This window comes from Parasteatoda tepidariorum, chromosome 8, assembly GCF_982258835.1.
Source record: "Parasteatoda tepidariorum strain Cologne lab strain chromosome 8, Ptep-v5.0, whole genome shotgun sequence".
NCBI lineage: Eukaryota > Metazoa > Arthropoda > Arachnida > Araneae > Theridiidae > Parasteatoda > Parasteatoda tepidariorum.
In genome coordinates, this window is record NC_141762.1 from 11395699 (window position 1) to 11417286 (window position 21588).

Here is a 21588-nt window from a genome sequence, read left to right on the forward strand (position 1 = left end):
AAGATAACCAACACATATGAGTATGAGTATGAGAGCTATATAATTACAGATACATAGATATAGTTACAAATCCCGATGGTCTGTGCTTTAGGACATTTAAAAAATAAACTGGACAAGTAACTTACTTGAAGAAGATATATTTTATTGTTCAGCAATCCCCATTCTATGTCTCGGGATGAATGATAAAATTTCTCCACCTAATAAAAAACAAGCAACTGTACCAGTAAGGTGATATTACAAGAATTGAATAACATGAAATTCGGGGCTGCAAACTTTTTGCGCTTTTTGTAAAATCGAATTCTAGTGGTAGCTAAGTTGATTGTTCATGTATTATATTTTGTTCATTTTATTGCACGTTATTTTATTGCAGATCTGCTGCTCAATCGGGGTTTTCTTTTTTCCTCTCACAGGGCTGCCAACTTTCCCCGCTTTTTGTAAAAATTTATTCTAGTGGTAGCTAAGTTAATGTTTCAATGCATTATTTTTTTATCCTTCAAACTTTTTTCCACACTACATAATTTAAGAATTCATACGCAACGACACTTTGTTCCAGCTCTCTACCCAGGCGTCACCATTACTAGTACTTTAAACTAGAATTCCCATATTGAAAATATTATTAGCAAAGCGCAAGGAACCTATCGAGCCCTGAAGCCGATATTAAACTATAAATCAAAACAAAACGAACGCTATACCTCCAATGTATTCGACCGATCATCAGCTATGCAGCTCCTGCATGGAGCACAACCACTGCTACTCAAACGAAGAAACTAGAGAGTACTCAAAATAAATTTCTCGGATATATCACTGGAGCCCCCAGATCCATGAGAATGAAAGATCTAAGAAGATATTTAAAAATCAACAAAATAGATGAACACATAGCTGAACTATGTGCAAATTTCTTCAGAGATGCACTTTCTTGTGATATGTGCAACTACTTTAGAAACTTTGATTTTGAGCACATTATGAAATATAGCCCGGCAACCACATTTTTCCTATCCGATGGAGTACTGTCCTATAAATTTCGTAAATAGTTGTAAATACCTGTACATAATTTTTCACTCGATATTCACCTATATATTTTTGCGCATTTATTAGCATGTATTTTTCCCATTTCTCTGGGGCTATGTGGCTACTGTGTGCCTGCGAAGTTCGGGGTGATACCTCGGGGGGAGGCGAGGTAGTCTGCCGAAAAAACCTCTTCTCTCTCTTAAATGTTTGCTAAATCCCACTACTTTACTTTAATTTTCTCTCAGTAAATGTTACTGAACCCCAATTTTCATCATTCAATTGCGTTCGGCTATTTATTATACTCAGATGAATTAGTTAGAGCCCCTCGTAGGGCAGATGCTAAGATAACTATCACATATGAGTATGAGTCCAGTTTTCTAGTGGTGAGCTCTCTAGTTTTAATTGTCTACTTCTTTATAAAATATTTCAGGAAAGCGTAGTAGCACAGCTGGCATGCTCTCGCGCCTTCTCAGCTATGACCAACAGGAAAATTTCGTTTTGAGTTTAACTAAACAATTCCAGCTCCCAACCTACGAACCTCACATGTACGTCAATCCATCCAATTTTGAAATTTGAACTGGTGAAGCTTCCCTGATCACCTGGAGAAAGTGTGTGCTTTCTAAGTGTACTTCCTCTAACGGGAGTCTGGTTTCCCAAAAGTTTTGGAACCAATTTTTCTTTTTTATTTTGCTTTTGAATTGTCGGAAAACTACAAACTCTGTCCCACATTAATTTAAACCCCTTCTCCACAATCATTTCGTATTTTCACATCTTCATTATCATCAACTCATCCTCTTTAAAAGGTTGAAACCAAAAAATTATGTACTTTGATTTCTCGAAACACTGCAAATTTTGCATCGAATTAGTTTAAAGTTTCTTCATAGTGATCATATTGTATCATTACTCCTCTATGATCAACATCTCAACTCATCATCTTCAACTCGACTCTGTTCTCAGCACCGATGATAAGAGCGAAGAGCAAAGATCCTCTTTTACATCCAACTCAGAACTCCAGCTCTTACGTGGTGAGGTTTTTAAAATGTTGTCAAAATTACCAAAAAATCTGAGAGCTTTGGTTTTTAGGTGTCGACCGCTCTATAAAATATTTTGCAAAAAGCGTGCTAGTTGGCAAGCAAGGAAATTATGCAGATGCAGTTAATTTTGTTAAGAAAATAGAAGTTAACGTAAAATGCGTTGGCAATCAGACAAATTTTTATTTAATAAATTAAACACGTACTCTTATCGCTAATTTTGCGAGGTCTATAGCAATCTCTTCGCTTATACAAGTTGTCGCTTTAGCATCTTCAGATAAATCTTCCTCTTCCGTTCCACCAGATTCTAAAATTCGAAAGTATAATTATAAGATAATTAAAAGAAAATTGTAAATATAGGTTCTTTTAATTTGTAATTAATTATTTATTCCTCAGATAAATATTCCTCTTCCATTCCACGAGATTCTAAAATTTGAAGGAATATTAATAAGAGTCGAAAATTGTAAACGTAGATTTTTTTTAAATTTGGAATTAATTAATTAAGTCTTCAGATAAATCTCACTCTTCCGATTCACCGGAATTTATTTTATAATCGTTGTTGAACAGCTGACCCAATTATCAATTTTCGTGTTTACAACTGCTAATATTCAACCCTGTAGCCTTGTAATTTTGAACCCAATGCAGAAGACAGGGGAACTTCTGGATCAAGCATTGGGTTAAATTTGCCTTTGTGGCGAACTTTTTTGATGGAATTAACCCGCATTTGCGTTACATGGAGAGAAAAACAGCGAAAACCTCCCATATTTAGCCTGACGGCAAGGGGACTCACTCGAGTTCATGATCCGTCTACTACTAAGTTTATTTTACGTCATCACTGATGTCGGTGTGAGCCGACTACGGATTTCGTATCGACCAGCCATGGCGGGGATTCGAACCCGGTTCACCTTATTGGAAGACGAACGCTCTATCCTCTGAGCCATGACAGCTCCTATTTCATCGGATTCTAAAATTTGAAGGGATAATTATAAGAGTCGAAAAGTGTAAATATAAAAAAATTTTGATTCGTATTTGGTAGGCAATCTCGCTGTTTTTTTTTTTTTTTTTAATTCTTCAAAACTTAAAGTGCGGGAGCATCACATTTTCACTGCCAGTTTTCTTGACAAAAAATAGCATTCAAAAGTTTGTTTCATTCATCTAACTGAACTGGACGAACACAACCAGGTAAGTTTTTGACATCAAAACTTCCATTTTTATACTTGACAAACCAATCATACGGAGTTCTTTTAACCTAAGATATTCTTTAAACTGAAAACTTTTGTTACGACTTGTACTACTAGTGTAAGCGTAAGCAGCAAATATTTTGAAATAACAGTTCTAAAGATATATTTTGTATAAATTATTATAACCTACCTTTTAAAACAATTCTCTGATGTTTTGAGCCAACAACTATTGATTTCACTTTGATTTCTTCGTTATTGGATCGATCCAGCATTATAGTATCCGGTTCAACAGATCCAGAAACTACAGTCTTTAAGAAAATATAACAAAAATTCTTTTTAAAAAATTTTACTGAATATTCGCTAGTTATGATGCATAGTCAGTTTAATTTTAAGCGTACCAATAAGTAAAATAAAATATAACTAGAATTATAATGTCAAAGTATTAAGCTGAAAAAAATGAGATTTCAAAAACGCCTTTGGTATTGAGGATCTAATTACATACTTGCCAGTCATCACTCTTTCCGAGGATGGATTTTCCAAGTGGTGGTAAAACCATTACCAAAAAACAATCTGTCACAAAAATATATTTAAATTCTTCCCAGGATGAAATTTGCTATCGTAAAGGCAATATTGCTTTTATATATTTGTTCTAATTACTTACTTGTAGTTGTGGTCAAACGCATTTATAGTTATTACTATAATTCGAAAGGTTTTATGGAATAACATAAGTTTCGTCATCACTTTAAAAATGAAAAGAAAACTTTCCAGGGAAATCGGAAGTGTTGGCAGCTATGCAATTAACTTGCACTCTTTTGGAAACTTCTCAGAAACAATGGTGAAATAACAATTAATTTAATTGTTATTAAACATTATTTTAACAAAACGGTCAAATAACCATAAATAAACTGTAAGCTTTGAAAAAACAAGTATATTAACAGCTTTTACGTAATATGTTTAAACACCCAGAATTTTCTCGCACCAACTATAGGCCCGCTTAATGAAGCAACTTAGCTCCTTGCACTTTTGTACATATTATATTCGAGACGGTAGATCTGTAATGACCGACAGAACAGGAGTTCGAGTCCCAGAGTTAACACGTCAATATTATTTCCATTCTTATCAACACATAAAGAGTATCCTGCAGAGTTAACACCAATGCTTATTATCAAACGAAAAGCTAGCACCAATCTCCAGCTAAATTTTCTTCTTAACGATTTTGAAAAAAATACTGGTTGTAAATACCAGCAAATAAAAAAACTCCATATAGTTTTAAAATTGTGTCTTTTAAACCGTACTAGGCTTTAATCTGAACTTCAACACGTTCAAGCCTGGGTGATCCACCGGTGGGTCACGCTAGATTGTCTCATCTTGGCAGCGCACCGGAGTAAAAACTGGTAACAATAAATTTCATTTTTTAGTTTTTTTCCGGGAATAATAAAAATCCATAACTACCAATTGTTTTTTACGGATGCAATTTTTATATTGAATTGCTTCTTCGCCGTGAAAAATTTCCTGACAGTGAATTGATATTGTTGAGAATATATTAACTCCTCCCGAATGTTATCTAATATTGAAATAGTTTTTCTACCAGTATTTTCACTTTACCCGGCTTGAAAGTGTTTAGCATATCAAATCATGTGTTATCTTTATATTTAATTTAAGTCTAGAATCAACATTTCGAATGTTATGTAAAAACGCCAATTTGTCATATTGAAAATTTCATTGTTTCATTATTTCACAAGCAAACGGCTTGATTTTTTTATGGCTACCACAATGTAAATATGTTCCTTTCAAATTATGTTAATATTTATATGTGTCAATTTAGATTCGATATTCAAATGTTATATCTACTATATTTATGTCAACCTATGTGTATATATTTCAAATTATGTTTTTATTTATATGTGTAAATTTAGTTTCGATATTCAAATGTTTATTTACCCAAGCAAAGTGCTTGTAATTTTCTATTAGCTACCTCATCGACTGCTAAATTCAAAATGTTATCACTTCAAACTTATGTATGTAATTTCTAGATGTATGGGATAGGGGCCGCTGCTCGGCCCAGGTGCCCAATTTTTTATAAATAAAATAAAAGAACTTGTTTAGCTTAGAACTTTGAATCACATATGACCTCGTATGTCTCAACAGAATCGACGAATCGGTTAGAAGCGCTTCGCGCTTAATGCCGAGTTTTCACTCATATCCAGCATCCACCATACTAGCTGTAAACGATTTCTGAAACGTAAAGGTACACTGCTGGACAATTGCTAAGGGCGGATAACACTATCATCCATAGCAATCACAAAATGAAAGGAAGCAAAATAAGGAAAATTAGAATAAGTGCGGGATATAGTAAGAAGAGGTATGCGTATGCAAATTTTTTTTCCACGTCTGTTCATCACGTGATAGCCCTGATAAGCGCTTTAAAGGTTTTGACGCGTGTGGAGAGTTGTTATTACAAGTCAAAGTTTTACACGAAAGGTTTAGTTGACGAACTTGAAAGTTTCGGCATGTTTTCCCGATATCTCTTAGATGATTTCAAGCGTGGCCGAATTATTGGAAAGATCGAAGAAGGGCGAAAAATGACAGATGTTGCCATGGAGTTCGACATCGCTCACAGCGTTGTTTCACGGCTGTGGCAATCATTTAAAACTACTGGAATGTGTAGTAGGTGGCACGGGGGAGGTCGTGTTAGAAGTACGACACCTGCAGAAGACAGATACATCGTCCTATAAGCAAAAAGGAACAGGCGCACTACAGCTCAGCAAGTGGCAAATCAGTTTCTTGCTGCCACAGGAAAGCAGAACTCCCGAAAAACTGTTGCCAGACGTTTGAGGGGAGGAGGACTATACGCCCGCAGACCTGTTGTGTGTGTCCCATTGACCAGACAGCACCGTACTGCCCGTTTGCAATGGTGTCGTGAGCATCACAATTGAACTGAGCAGGACTGGGCATGCGTACTATTCTCAGATGAGAGTAGGTTCAGTCTGTCATCGGATTGAAGACGCCAACTAATCTGGCGCGACAGTGGTACTGGTTATCGTCCAGAAAATATCCAGGAAAGGGACTGATATCCACCATGCAGTGTCATGGTGTGGGCCGGCATCATGATCAATGGCCGCACGCGCCTACATGTGGTTGCGAATGGGACTATGACGGGCCAACGATACATTGATGAAGTTCTACTTCCTCATGTTCGTCTTTTCCGTTGTGCTGTCGGTGATAAATTTGTTTTTATGGACGACAACGCAACATGTCATCGAACCCTCGCTGTTCAGGATTGTCTAGACAGCGAGGGTATTCAACGCCTCGTATGGCCATCACGTTCTCCAGATCTAAACCCCATTGAAAATGTTTGGGAGGCTTTGGGGAGGCAACTTGCTGGTTGAAACTATCCTCCGACAAACAAGAACCCCCTCATCCGTGCACTGACAGAGGAATGGGATAAATTGCCTCAACAGCTGCTGGATAATGTTGTGCAAAGTATGAAACAACGTGTAGAATGTTGCATCACACTCCACGGTGGACATGCGCCGTACTGACACCTTTCTTCAAGTTGCCTACTGACATTTAGATGCATTCTTCCATTTTCCCGTACGCAGCATCAAATGAACATTTTTTTCTTTCAGATGTTTCAAAACTTTTGTACTTTCCAGAACAATGAATATTCTTTATTCTAATGTCTGAACAGTGTGGCAACTATATTTTATTCTACTAGGCCTCATGTCTCGCCTAATGTTATGCTACATTGCAATTTGTGATCCGTCCTTAGCAATTGTCCAGCAGTGTAAAAAAAAATTCTTTACCGTAAACTTTGCGGTTAATTTGATAGACAGACTGCTACCGGTTATTTTACCATAATTTTAGAATGAAAATTCTGACTTCGTATAAAAACATTATTCTTTATCTAAATAGAGTACATTTTTCTGAGGTAAAACAATTTCTACTCGGTTCACAACGACTTAAAGTTTTCATAAAAATTAAAATCTAAAGCCTTATAATTACTTAATAGTAAATATATTTAAAAAAAAGAGGAGTACTCCAGGTTTGAAAAACTCATGACTGAAGAAAGAGGACTCTTCAGAAGTGTACTGAAATTGCTATATACTAGAATTAAAAAAAATCTGATAATTAGCAATTGAGAAGTAATTGATTTTATCTAGTAATTAGAAGTTAGTAAATTTAATTAATACACAACACTGAAACTGTTTCTGAATGTTTTAGTTAATCATGGCTACTCTAATGTTTGAAAATATCATTATTAATTTTTAATACTTTAATGCTTGGCAGTTATTAAAAACTATATTTGAATTTATCATTGTCTTTTGTCGGAGAATGCTTCTGATTGCTATTTCTTTGAATCTTAAATATTATGTGAACACCGTAAGAATTGCTGCCTTTTTCTTATAAAAATATTCTAAGAAAACTAAAATAAACTGAATACCATAAAGTTAGTTTTAAGAAAAACTACGCACTCTCTTTACTGTGCATTTTAGTAATAGTCAATATCAAAGTTTATTTAATTGCTCTTGTTTTGTGCTGGATGGGATTTTTTTTTCTTAAGACAGTTTTAATTGTTCTTCAATATACATCAAACTAAGAACAGTTAAAATCTCAGAAAAACGATTTCTTTATCATTAGTAATTTAAATCAAGAAAAGTAAACAAAGTGACACGCTCTTGATATTTTTTAAGAGGTAGCAAAATTTAAAGAAAAATATATAGTTGCCAAATTTTATAATTTAACGGAAATGTATATGGGTATAAAATTGTCTTAGGATACTTTTTTAAATGCTCAAATAGAAGCTAAATTTCAATATTTTTCAAAAAAAGCTGTATAAAACTTAGCTATTTTTTACTTTTTCCCAGGTAGTGCTAGCCTGAGTTATATGGATATGTTACAGTTAAAGTGTATAATTCAGTTATTTCATAGAATAATTTCCTAGTTATTTCATGAAATAACTAGACAAGTCAGTTGAAGTATATAATAGATGAAAAATTTCATACTTTAGCTAGTTATTCAATGAAATAACATATGATAGACCGCTAAAGTGAAAAATAAACCATTTCAAAGTTATTTTATAAATTAATTGAGTACATAATTTTATAAATACATCTTAAAAAAATACATTTTATCTCTATTGCAGATTTTGTTAATAAACCAAAATGTGAAAGGCTAACATAAATACATCGTCTACTTTCTACGTCTAAAAGCAACGAACTGAAGCGTGCACCCACACGTCAGCAGCTATAAGTGGCTCAAAACTGACTAAAATCTGCAAGAACCGGCTCAAAGAACTTCTGAGTACCGTATTTCATACTTTAACGATCAAATAATCGTTATTTAATAGAATACCTAGTTAATCGCAGAATTCTATAGTTTAATATACTTTTATTGTCTTGTTAAAAAGCATATTAAATTATTGAATAACTAGTTATTTCAAAAATTACCCAGTTATTTTATGAAATAACAGATCCTACAATTTAACGGTAGCTGATATACTGTATCTTACCTCTCCTAAGCCATAATTAGCTGTTATTGTGATAACATCCGGGTTATTGTTCACAGGGTCACAAGTAAAAATAACTCCAGCTACTTCACAAGCAACCATCTTTTGTATAACAACAGCCATTGGTGAATTCAAAATTTGCCCATTCTGTCTAAAATAAATATATATTTTTAAACAAAATATGTACACATTCAATCAAGAGGACAAAAATATTTCAATAAATTTTATGTTTAAGGTATATCAAATGCATGCCTGCCAACTTGTACGGTCGTTGGAAATGGTTTAGCAAACGAAACAGCAATTAAGTTTGGAAAAATTTTCTAGAAAAAAAACTATTAAGGCATCTATGACGCATAATTAGCTTTGACTTAGACTGAAGTTGAGTACAGAGTCCGTGCCCGCGAAGTTGGTATCTTACACTTTCATCTGTAGTAGAGCTAAGAAGGGTTTCATCTGCAGAGGAGCTAAGATACTGGCAGTATAAGTGGTCAGCGTGAGAGAAATACAGAATCAAGAAGCAGGCTAAGAGTTTACACTGTTATACTGCTTGCAGTTATGTTAAGAGTCAAAGTATTGGTGAGATACTCCCAAAAGAGATTATTACAGGGTTCCCTCGGGTCTTGAAAATTTTAAAAAGCGATAACGATAATAAAACAAATGTCTGATTTTTGTAAACACTATTCAAAATTGTTTTCCAAAGAAAGTATATATGCATTAAATCTCAAGTTTCTTTAACGATTAAGTGGTATCTTAAAATAAGAAATATTTTCTAGCATTAACTTAAACTTACAACCACTAGAAAAACTTTTCAAGGATCGCGGAAACCCTGTATTAGCCAACAGATTTTATCTACATCATATTCGACGCCTAAACTTGCTCATCGATTAGTGTCATTAATCAAAGAATTACAGGAATTGCTCAAAAATGAAGAAGTGCTCCGTCTTCTGCGGGGGATCATCGGGGAAACATCTCAATCCCAGTGAGTTCTACTTTTATTTTCAAGACTCTCAAGTTAAATTCACTGAACTTTTCACATCAGACTTTTACTTAAGTTAAATTAAATGACATTAAGAATTATTTTCTGATAATATAACCAATTTATGCATACATATATATCAACTTTGCATGTTAAATTCTTTTGAAAATTCTATTGTATTTAATGAGCAATACTTCTCTGATAAAATATATTCACTGCATTTTCTCCAAATATGTTATTTCATCATGTATCAAGGTATGATTTATCTATATTCATCAATTATGCCTTTCATTTTTCAAAAATCAATTACTGTACATATCAAATCATGTTTTATCTTTATTTTTAATTTAAGTCTACAATCAATATTTCTAGTGTTAAGTCAATTTGTCATATTAAATTTCATTGTTTTATTATTTCACAAGCAAACGGCTTAATTTTTTTTTATGGTTACCGCAATGTATTCGAATGAACTTCAATGTATGTCACAATTAAATATGTGCTAGTTAAAATATAGAAATTTAATTAGTGAAATATGTATCAATTTATGTTATTATTTATTTATGTCAAACTTATGTATATATATGTCAAATTATGTTTATATTTATATATATCAACTTAGATTCGATGAATCAGATATTCAAATGTTATATTTACTCAAGCAAAGTGCTTGTTTTTGTATTAGCTACCACATCGACTGCTAAATTCAAAATGTTATTACTATAAATTTTCTGTAAATTTCTAGATGTATGGGATAGGGGCCGCTAAGTGGCCCAGGTGCCCAATTTTTGTAAATAAAGTAAGTAAGTAAGATTTTATCTAAACTTTTCTTCAAATTCTTAATTAGTCGTGGTAGATTAATTTTTTTTTAAACTCTAAACTTCAGGATTTAATACGTCAAAACGCTACTACTAAGAAGATTATTTCTCAACGGTTGTACTTGTTGGCAGGTATGTAAAAGTATGTATATTAAGATTAGAACTAAGGGCATACCTGCCAACTGTCGCTCTTACCGAGATTGTATTTGTTAAGTGGTAGTAAAACAATTACCAAAAAAACAATCTTACTCAAGATTACATTTATATTTTAGCCAAGTGAAAACTCACTATCGTAAATGCTGGATGCTGAATGTTGGATATGTAGGGTACCTCGGTATTTGACGCGTAGCGCCACCAACCGATTCATCTTACACTAGTTTGCTCTGTGCTCATAAGTCATGAAGAAATAAGCTTATACTGGTCACTATCGTAAAGACTATACCCTCCAACTTATGAGGAGTTTGAAAATAATTCTTTCTAGTGGTAGCGAACCAAAGTAGAAATTTTTAAAGCAAATGGATCTCTCATAAAACTTTTATCAGAACTTAAGAATCTAGCCATATGGCCTGCACTTTTATAAGTAATAGTGGACAAGTTACGCTAAAATTAATTTTTTTTAAATATTAAGACATTAACTTTGCTACCATCTGAAAAGAAGATTTCTGAAACTACGGAAATTCCGTAGCAGTTGGAGGGTATGGAAGACCATTAGGGTTACAGATATTTGTTGTTATTATTTACATGTAGGGGTGGTCAAACTCATTTATAAATATTATTGTAATTCAAAAAATTTAGTGGAATAACAGGATCTTTGCTGCCGCTTAAATATGAAAATAAAATCTTCCGGGAAAACCGGACGAGTTGGCAGCTATGAAGGTTGCATGTAATTCTTACTTTTTATATTCAACAGCTATATGACCAAACTGAGAAGCCCAACATTTTTTGACAGCATAGAATATCTGCATAAAAGCAATTAATATTGCATAAAAAATCTGCATAGTTTTAATATTGCATAATAAATACAAAATCAAAATAAAATTATATGTATATTTATGTTCATTTTAATACACTCACTTTAAAAAAATGCCCTAATATTTTAGTAAAATCAAATAAAAAAGGGCCAACTCAGAAAACAGAATTAAATATTTTGTTTCAACAGGGAATTTTTATTGTAATTTGTTTAAGTACTACTACGGTTAAGGGGTTTTAAGTAAAAAAAAAATCTTTGCAATCTAACAAGGACAGAAAAAAAGTAAGATATTGAACTTACCAAGTTTATTCTCTGGTTAGCTATTTAAAAAAAAGCTCAGTGAGTGAGAATTGTGTGCAGGAATGTGTTAAAACTTTTAGGTGGGAGAAACCTATTGGAGACAAGCTACAACTGGATTTCGTTTATCTCTAGACTAATGAATATAAATAGGCAAGTTTTTCTTTTTGTCACGTGATAAAAGGGAAAATTTATAATTTTGTTCATAAAACTAATTATAAGCTCTAGTTACGGCGAAATTATTTTCCATTTTAGAAACCAAACAAAACTTACATCTTAAAATATAAAGCGTTGGGCATTCAACGGTATAAAGCAGTGGTTCGCAAATGGTGTTCCACAGAACCTGGGTTTCCTAAGAAGCCTCTTATGAGTTCTGAGAGTTTTAATTCTTTAATTCAGTATTGATTTTTGAAACCTTTCCTTATAATTATATCCACATAACAAAACATCATTTATTTGATAGTTTAGTCACTTTTATGCAATTAAAGTAAATTAACAATAAAGAAAGACTAGCAAATTTCTTAAAAAAAATTCCAATAACACTAATTTGAATAAATTGTGAAAATGATATGCTTTTTTTTAATAAAAAAAACATTATTATTTCAAATTTAAATTTTCAATTCAATATAAAGTGATCAGATTCTAGAATAAAGAATTATGTTCTCAAATAATAGTTCTCCACATTTATAACAGTTCCTTTTCTAAAACTATAAATCAGCCTACATTATTCGTTTTTGGCTTATGTATATCTTAAACACAAATTCAGAACTTCTCTATAGATGCCACTCCAGGCCAGAAAAATGAACTGTTTGACAAAAAACATTTGATCTCAAGTTCAGTATTGGTAAAACGATGACTGAATAAATTTAATTCTTCGCATTAAATATGATCACAGTAATTTTCATTTCATTTTTACTTTTATTTCTGTTAGTTTTTTCCACAGCTACTAATTTTATTTATGAATTTGGGGTTCCGCCAAAAGATGCTCGATCATTTAGGGTACTGTAGCCGAAAAAATTGAGAGCCGCTGGTATAACGAATGTGATTTAAACATAAGTTATTTACTCCAATGTATTGAACATAAACGGCAAAAATAGTCATCAAGTCTCTTTTCCTGAAATGTATTCTAATGGACTTACTTTCTTTTTTCAATTGTATGACAGTATGTACTATAATCGAAATACTGAGATTTATAGTTGTCGAAAATTATGAGCTAGAGTTAAAATTACCTCTTGTAAACCTTGAACTCCCAAATAAGTGTCCATTTGACCAGCTGCTGACATCACATCGGTATCCTCCCCTGAAAGAAAGAAAAAATTATTTATTGGAAGACAAGGATATATTGATATTTCAATCTTTCAGTGTTATCGTATTTATTAAAAAGAAAAAGAAAGAAAGACACTGCTAAATATTTTCGTTAAAACGAATTTCGCATAAACTTATAACAAAATTGTATTGACTTTGCCTCGTGTATTTTTTGTCTATTTTGACTTGCCATTTTTTCATATGAAAGTTTTTTAATTTAAGGTTCTTACATATGACAGGGTTTGGTCAATTAATGACAATTTTTTTCTTCATGTTTTAGTTTTGACTAGTTTAAGTTAGTTAGAACTAGTTTGAGTTTAGTTTGAGTTAGTTAAAACTTGGCACATGTATTTTTTTTCTGTCGATTTTTGACTTGTCATTATTTCATATGCAGGAATTTAATAGAAGATCTTTACGTAACAGGGTTTGGTAAAATAATAGCCTCTTTTTTATTTATACATCTTGCAATAGTGATTATATATAATTCCCGTTTTAGGCTTAATAACTTGCCATTATTTCATACGAAGTCTTTAATTTAAGGGTTTTGAGTGGCAATGTTTGGTTAATTACAGTTTTTTTTCTTCTATATAAATTTGATAATAGTGATTACATATAATTCCCGTTTTAGTCTCAAAAACTTGCCACGCCACAGTTAATTTTCTGCTTATTTTGACTTGCCATTATTCAGGAATGCCAGAGCGACTGAAATTGCAAGAAGGGGTAGGAGTTCTATTCCTTTTTTATTTATTTAATATGTTTAATTGTTCAATTGTAACTACCACTACGAATTACACTGGAAGTTTTTTAATGAAAATGCAGTCACTAACAATAGTAATCGGAAAGAAATATGATTAAAAAAGCTACTATTATTAATATATTCTAATCGATTTTTATTAGTCAACACTTTTTACAATAGAAAGCCTTCCATTAATTATTTCTGCGTAATCGACTTTGGTTAATTAATGGTATTTTTTCCTTTATCATTCTGCTTATACAGGGTTCCCGCGGTCCTTGAAAAATTTAAAAAGTGGTAGTAAATTTAGGGTGGAGCTACAATATATTTTTTTGTTTTAATATGCTTTTTCATCGTAAAGTGCTGAAATTTTCGTGAATATATATATTTTTTAGAAAACATCTTTTAGTGGTGGCTACACAGAAATAAAAGTGTCAAAATTTCTTTTATTTTTATTACCACATTTTAAAATTCTCAAGGACCGTGGGAACCCTGTTATAGTGCTTACATATAATTTCTGTTTAAGTCTTTAAGCCCTGTCACAGGTATTTCTTTTGTTTAGTTTGACTTGCCATTATTTCATATGAAAGCCTTTAATTTAATGGTATTACATGACAGGGTTTGGTTAACTTAACGCATTATTCTACAAACCTGTTATTAGTGCTTACATATCTCTCCCGTTTTAGTCTTCAAAGTTTGCGTGGTAGTTTCTATATCCGCCTATGCTTACTTTAAATTGATAAATATTTTAGTCCAGTTACAAATACATCAAGATATTATTTCAGCAACCAATTGTCGAAAGATCAGAAGTCCGTAAAAAAGTCCGTCTTCAATGTAAAGTTTTAACAACCACTTTTAAATGTATGAAATTTACTATACATACTTTTTAACTATTTCAAATACCTGTAGCAAAGCTACCACAACGACTGCTTATATTCAAAATGTTGTAATCTCATTGTTGTAATTTCATGATGAATGGGATAGGGGCCGCTGCACGGCCCAGGTGCCCAGTTTATTTAAATAAAGAAGAAAGAAAAAAGAAATACCTGTAGCAGATGATCTAACAGCAAATTTATAGTTTCTAATTCCATCTCCAAAAACAGATTTCAAATTTTCCACAATACTCAGCGATATTTTGTTCTGCAAGGTTGTGTTTAAAATGATTTTGGCAACACTACAAAAAATTCAAAACGTCATGAATTACTTACTCAAATAATGTCTGAGAGCCTTTTTTTGAAAATAAAAACTAATAATTTGCACAATAAAATTATTTTTTGCAAAAGTAATTAAAACTTGTTACTTACGCTTCACATTCATCTTTTATTTCTCCTTCAGTATTCCCACTGAAATTGAAAGAGGATAAACTCTTAAGAATTTATTAAATGTTATGTTATTCTTTTCAGCATTTTTTTTAGATATACTTTAATGAGAATATTTATTAGGTGGGTGGAAACAAATAACCAATACTTAATCAGTTCTCTACATATACTGTACAATTTGCATGAGGACTTGCTATATAGACCTTGCTTTCACAAATCCCTCTAAGTTCACAAACTGAATAATGCCCAATCTGTACCAAATTAGTTCCAACATTTGAATATCATTGTACTGATTACTGATTCTGATGATTTTCTTTTTTTATATATTGTTCACAGATCTCAGAGCGTTACGATCAACAGATTTTACTTATCAAGCTTTCCATTCAATTCTTCTTAAATCAATAACAAATTAATTAGAAATATCCAGGATCCGCACACTTCTAAGCTATGCCCCATTCTGTAAGGACTCTTCCACCAGTAATCACTAAAATCTATCTTCAAGCTAATGAATCGTTAATTCATTAGAGGTATAATTTTACTGGTGACGATCTACTATACTGCATTGGCAGTTATTTCGGACTCCACCTTCTTTAAAAGTGGAACATGGGAAAACATTTCCGAACTAAGTGTAACAACTAATTTTCATGGAGGGAATAAGAAACAATATCTTATACGAATTAATTAAATTGAAAAAACCTCAGAATTCCTTTCAAACGCTGAAACTTTTCTCACGATTCACTTTAAGACTGAAACTTTCTCAAAATAGACAACGAAATTTTTTTAGCATGAATAAAATAAAAATACCCGTATCAAACAAAATTTTATAAGGAGTTTTGTCTCAGATACAGGTCTGTTTCTAACACGGAAGTGTGTAAGTATTTCCAAAAAGGTTTCACTTAACACGTTCACGCCGGGGTGACCCACCGGTGGGTCACGCTAGATTGTCTCATCTTGGCAGCGCACCGGTGTAAAAACTGGTAACAAAAAATTTCATTTTTTAGTTTTTTTCCGGGACTAATAAAAATCCATAACTACCAATAGTTTTTAACGGGTGCAATTTTTATATTGAATTGCTACTTCGCCGTGATAAATTTCCTTACAGTGAATTGTTATTGTTGAGAATAGATTAACTCCTCCCGAATATTATCTAATATTAAAATAGTTCTTCTACCAGTATTTTCTCGTTCCAGCAGACGTGCCAACTTTTAATCCCTTCCATTATCATTTTTCCCAGTGGTATTAAAATGGAATTAAAACTTCAATTTTAAGCAAACAAATACGTTGCATTTGAAAAAAGTTAAGTTGACAACTATGATAGCAACGCATATTAATATATAAGCTTAATTTTTGTAAGAATAGTGGTGATCAAAATCATATAAAAATTAAATTTATAAAAGAAAAAATAGTATATATTTACTACCACTTTAAATATGAAAATAAAATCTCCCGCAAAATGCGGGAGAGTTGGCAGGTATGGTTCCAGTATTTTCACTTTTCCCGGCGTGAACGTGTTAATTAACCAGTTTTACGATCATACAGAAAGAGAAAGCAGCATCCAAAGAGAAATTGGATATCTTCTGCTACATTTTTGAATGAGGATTTTTTTTAAAAAAAATGGTCTTGTTTGGTGATGATCTCGTGAAGGCGATTAAGAATCATGCCTAGTAAGAACTCAGAACATTCAGGATTCGTACAAGACGATAGTACAGGACCTTCAATATTCGACAGGTAAGGAAGGAGTGTTGGAAATTTGCCTTGATGGAAAAATGGATGGACATATCAAGGAATCGTGGATGATTCTGTACAGTTTCTTAAAATATTTTGTCAAATCCGGAGCAAATTGGAATCTCTGGTATATCAATTTGATTCAATCACATAACTATTTATGTGCTGCTGTCAAAAGTCCACAAAAACTTTTTAATGTTCTATTGCATGAATTGCAGAAATTAGAAAAGTGCTTTCATGAAATTAAAAAGAAATGATAAAACAAAGTCTACATTTAAGTGAAAAGTAGCTATTTTTCAATTAGTACTGATAACTGTTCTGTTAGCTATCATCAATCATTTTTAAAAAAAATAACAATTGTAAAGTTACTCGAGGATAATAATTTTAGTCATAATAGTATTTATCTCAAAATTAAGTGATTGGCGGAAAATTTTTACATTTTCGAGGTAAACGATAGCAATTAAGTAAAGTTTCTGCAGTTCTTATTTATTCAAATATTATTTTTTATTCAATTCGAAGCAAAAGCTGAAAAATGAATTGTAGTAACTATATAAATAAGTTTTTTTTCGATTCAATTTAATGATAAAATTTAAACAATCGAAATGAGCAAAATAAACTCTTTTCACTACTCACTAAGCAACGTTTTCTAATTTTTTCACTGCATTCAGTATATCAGGAGTCAAAAACTCTTCATAAGCAGCTGTTGTAACAACGATCCCCTTTGGAACAATAAACTACGAAACCAAATAAATTTTAAGTACCAAATTAGTCTATAAATATGAAATATGAATATTTTGATGTAACTAATATTAAGATTTATTTGTTTAAGAAATATTATAAAGTATGAGATTACAGTATAAGATTATAATCTAAGATATATTACAAATAAATCTTATAAGATTTATTTGCATAAGAATAATAGTTAGTGGTGCAGAAATTAGATTCATATTTTATTTTGTTATCCTTAACATAAAAAAGCATATAATGCTAGTAATCACAATGTATATTTTAACTTAAAACCGGAATAACCGGGATAAAAAAAAAACAAATTAACAGGCGTGCATGGGCTTTTTCAACTTTGACCCGTAAAGTTCGCAGCAAAAGTTGATAAGTTATTCATATTTTTTCGCTTTTTGTTTCTTGTAATAATCATTGAAAAAAAATTAATTATGGAAATTTTAAACTAATTGTTTTGTTGGTGAATGATACACTACGATTCTTAAAAAGAGTGGGTTGCTTTGTCCATCCACTATATATGGCCTCCGATTGTCAAAACTAACAGTATGCAATACTGATTTTAGAAATGAGTATAATTCTAACATTTCTACTCACCACTCATTTATTGTTATCAAAATCAGACACACAATTCATTACTCAATATCGAAATTAAGCAAAATTTGGTGTTATTTAGAAAGTATTCAACCGATTCTGTTAACAGAAATTTTTTAATCTACTTTTTTTAAATTAAGGTGTTTTAAATGAATTAAAAAGTTTTAATTACCTTGCAATGCAATTTTTTTAAAAATATTTTTAAACAAAGAAATAAAAAAATAATTAATAATTGAAAACTAATTTTGAACAGAACTTTCTTTGAACCAATTTTATTATTGTTTGCAGAAAGTGCTTGATACCTTTAAAATATACATGAGGTAGAGGGTAGAGCGAAATACGTAAAAAGATAAATTAACATTTATGTTCTCGAACTTTTGACTGTTATCCAAACTATTATATGCCATATTTTCAAGATTTTGACCAAATCCCATATTATGAGGATAAAGAATTCTTGAAACAAATGTATGATCCTTTTTCCTAGAAAATACATTTCCGTGTCTGATTTTGTAACTTAAATTATTATTTACACTAATTACGTCCGATATACCGGATTTTCTATCTTAATATATATATATATATTATTTCTATATATATTAGCCTAATTAATAATGAGGAGAATCACAGGAGTTTGTTTTATTTGATGAAAAAGACGTTATTGTTTTCTTTAGGGGATATCTTGAAGCTATAGTGCATATGCTTCAAGATGCACTGAAGGGAATATTTTGAAACTATACCATTTATGAAAGAAACTTTCAAATTTTAAACTAAGTTTTTAACTACAGCTTCTCTTTCCACTGCTGGTTTACTTGATTTAACACGTTCACGTCGGGGTGACCCACCGGTGGGCCACGCTAGATTGTCTCATCTTGGCAGCGAACCGGAGTAAAAACTGGTAACAAATAAATTTCATTTTAGTTTTCTTCCGGGAATAATAAAAATCCATAACTACCAATTGTTTCCAACGGATGCAATTTTTATATTGAATTGCTTCTTCGCAGTGATAAATTTAATTACAGTGAATTGTTATTGTTGAGAATAGAGTAACTCCTCCCGAATATTACCTAATATTGAAATAGTTCTTCTACCAGTTTTTTCTCTTTTCCCGTACCAGTATTTTTATGAAATAGTTCTTCTACCAGTATTTTCTCTTTTCCCGTACCAGTATTTTCACTTTTCCCGGCGTGAACGTGTTAAAACGTACTTCGTGTGGAAACTACAAGTTGTCCACTTTGAGAGTTACGTACCAAAGAGAGCAAATTAGAGAAAAAGCTTCGGAAAGTTTTTACTGAGACTTTGAGATGCCGAAGTGAGAACTTTCTGTATCGGTAGTTTCCGAAGACCGTGTAATATGGCTTTTGGAACTGTTCATTTATGGGCATCGAAATCGAACATAATTCGTGCATCACTATCAAAATCAGACAGAATTCCTTATAGTAATCGAAATCAATTATAAGTATCATAATCAAGCTCAGTTCAGTTACATGTATCGAAATTTTGTACAATTCATTTATCGCTATTGAAATCATTAGTTTTTGTGGAAAACCTTAAGAATAAATGAACAAAAAGCTATAAAATTATTTCTTATGACCGACAACTAGGAGAATTCGGCAGGTAGGAGTTTTTCCATTTTGTGATGGCTTATCAATGTGAAACTGATCAATATGTAATCTAACTGTGACCGTATCATTTTGGATCTATAAAGATCTATTTTAAATTGCTTGAAAGATATGACTGTAAAATTTAAATACCTTAGTTTTTAGGTCTTATTTTTCTTCTTTTGCATCCACAAATAGTTGTTGAAATAGCTAATAAAAATTGAAAAAAAAATGAAATCCAAAAATATTTTACAGTACTTACTGACTTGTCTTTTCGGCTCAGTTTGGTTAACTTTCCCAAAGATGATCCTTTTCCACCAGAAATATCTCCAAATTGAGAAATCTCATCGGTGAACTTGACTGTCAAAGGTACTTCTAATGTAAAAATAATTACATTCATTTTCATTTTTGAAATCAACTTAAGCAGAAGCCACCATGAATAACTTTTGACTCAACATTTTGCAGAATTAATAAAAGAAAATCATACTAAAAAGAGTTTAAAATATTTATATTTAAACTTGGTTGAAGGTTTTTTTTTCTTCAGGCGGCCAATTTAGTTCTACAGTGTAACAGCAGAATGATTTTAGATCCAAAAAAACTGATATTTTGAATCATGATAAATTTTGTATTCATAAGGATGCTTGTATTGTTAAAGATATCTCTAGATAGATGATAAAAATAGAACTAAGACATATGTCTTAAATTTCGCACTAAAAAGTTTTCAGTCATTCAGATTTTTACCCATCATTGCATATCATTTAGAAAAAAATGTTAAAAAAGGAAAGAAAAGGAAATACTTCCTCAGAAAGAGTAATTGGCGCGGTCTTTCAAATCATTCCCTCCATAGTAGTTTGATTGATATGGGCCTATTGGCCCCGTGGGGTCGTTCCTTTCTCCATCATGTGATAGTAATTTGATTGATTGATTGATCTTTATCATGTCATCGTCATTAGATTGATAGAGACCTTTAGGCCCCGGGGGGGGCTTTTATTTCTGCATCATATGATACTTAATCTTGTAATAGTTTTAATGAGGAATTAAAATAAAAGATTGACTAACAAAATCGTAAAATGAATGCGAATAAATAATTGGTTATTGGGCTGCTACTGCTGTGCTAGTAATTATAAGTACGTGACGATTAGAATCAACAGAGTGCCAATGAGCGTGACTGCAGCGCTTATAAAATTATCAATTAAAATTGACTGCTATGGGCATATATTGATTAAATAGTGAAGTTACTTTTTTCCTGGTGAAGGCCTTTTTTGAAAAATCTATTAGTTAGAGTAAAATCATACCCTTAAACTCGCAAGGAATTTCACGGGTTACATAATATATTTTTTTTTCTGGTGATAGCAAAGGATGTACATTAATATTTAAAAAACTTATAAGAGTTTTGTACGCCACTACATATACAATTGAATCAAATAAGTAAAATATGAAATTTCAATTTGTACAAAAGTACAAATATCTAAAAAAAATAAAGATACTAAAGTATAAATACGTATATGAGAGGACAAAACAGGAACGACGTCCTTGCGATAAAAGTTTTCTTGCTTCCCAATACTTGCGAACTCAGTGTGTGTACTGCACTAAGGGTCCCACATCGGAGCAAGAGATCCTTGCCCATATCTTCTCTCGTATTACTAAGTAAACAAGCTAACTACAAGCACTAGATGTGACAATTTAGATATCAAGTGAATATCCAGCCTGCCTTCGGTGGCAGGTACTGAGATATAGATAATAATTAGAATTAGAATTTGTTTTCTGAGTGTCTACTTAAGCTCTCTGCCAC

General features: G+C 31.8%; 1 protein-coding gene across 2 annotated transcripts in view; it reads right to left on the reverse strand.

The window, feature by feature from the left end:
* LOC107437837 (uncharacterized) overlaps positions 1-21588 on the reverse strand; it is a 93194-nt gene that overhangs the window by 46423 nt on the left and 25183 nt on the right. For both annotated transcript variants that reach the window (XM_087149829.1, XM_087149830.1), the window contains exons 12-21: positions 20059-20171; positions 17503-17603; positions 15130-15168; positions 14872-14999; positions 13017-13087; positions 11415-11479; positions 8733-8880; positions 3411-3528; positions 2246-2346; positions 126-197 (exon numbers count right to left, since the gene is read on the reverse strand). In XM_087149829.1, the coding sequence (XP_087005955.1) occupies positions 126-197; positions 2246-2346; positions 3411-3528; positions 8733-8880; positions 11415-11479; positions 13017-13087; positions 14872-14999; positions 15130-15168; positions 17503-17603; positions 20059-20171 (956 nt within the window). The remainder of the gene's footprint in view (positions 1-125; positions 198-2245; positions 2347-3410; positions 3529-8732; positions 8881-11414; positions 11480-13016; positions 13088-14871; positions 15000-15129; positions 15169-17502; positions 17604-20058; positions 20172-21588) is intronic.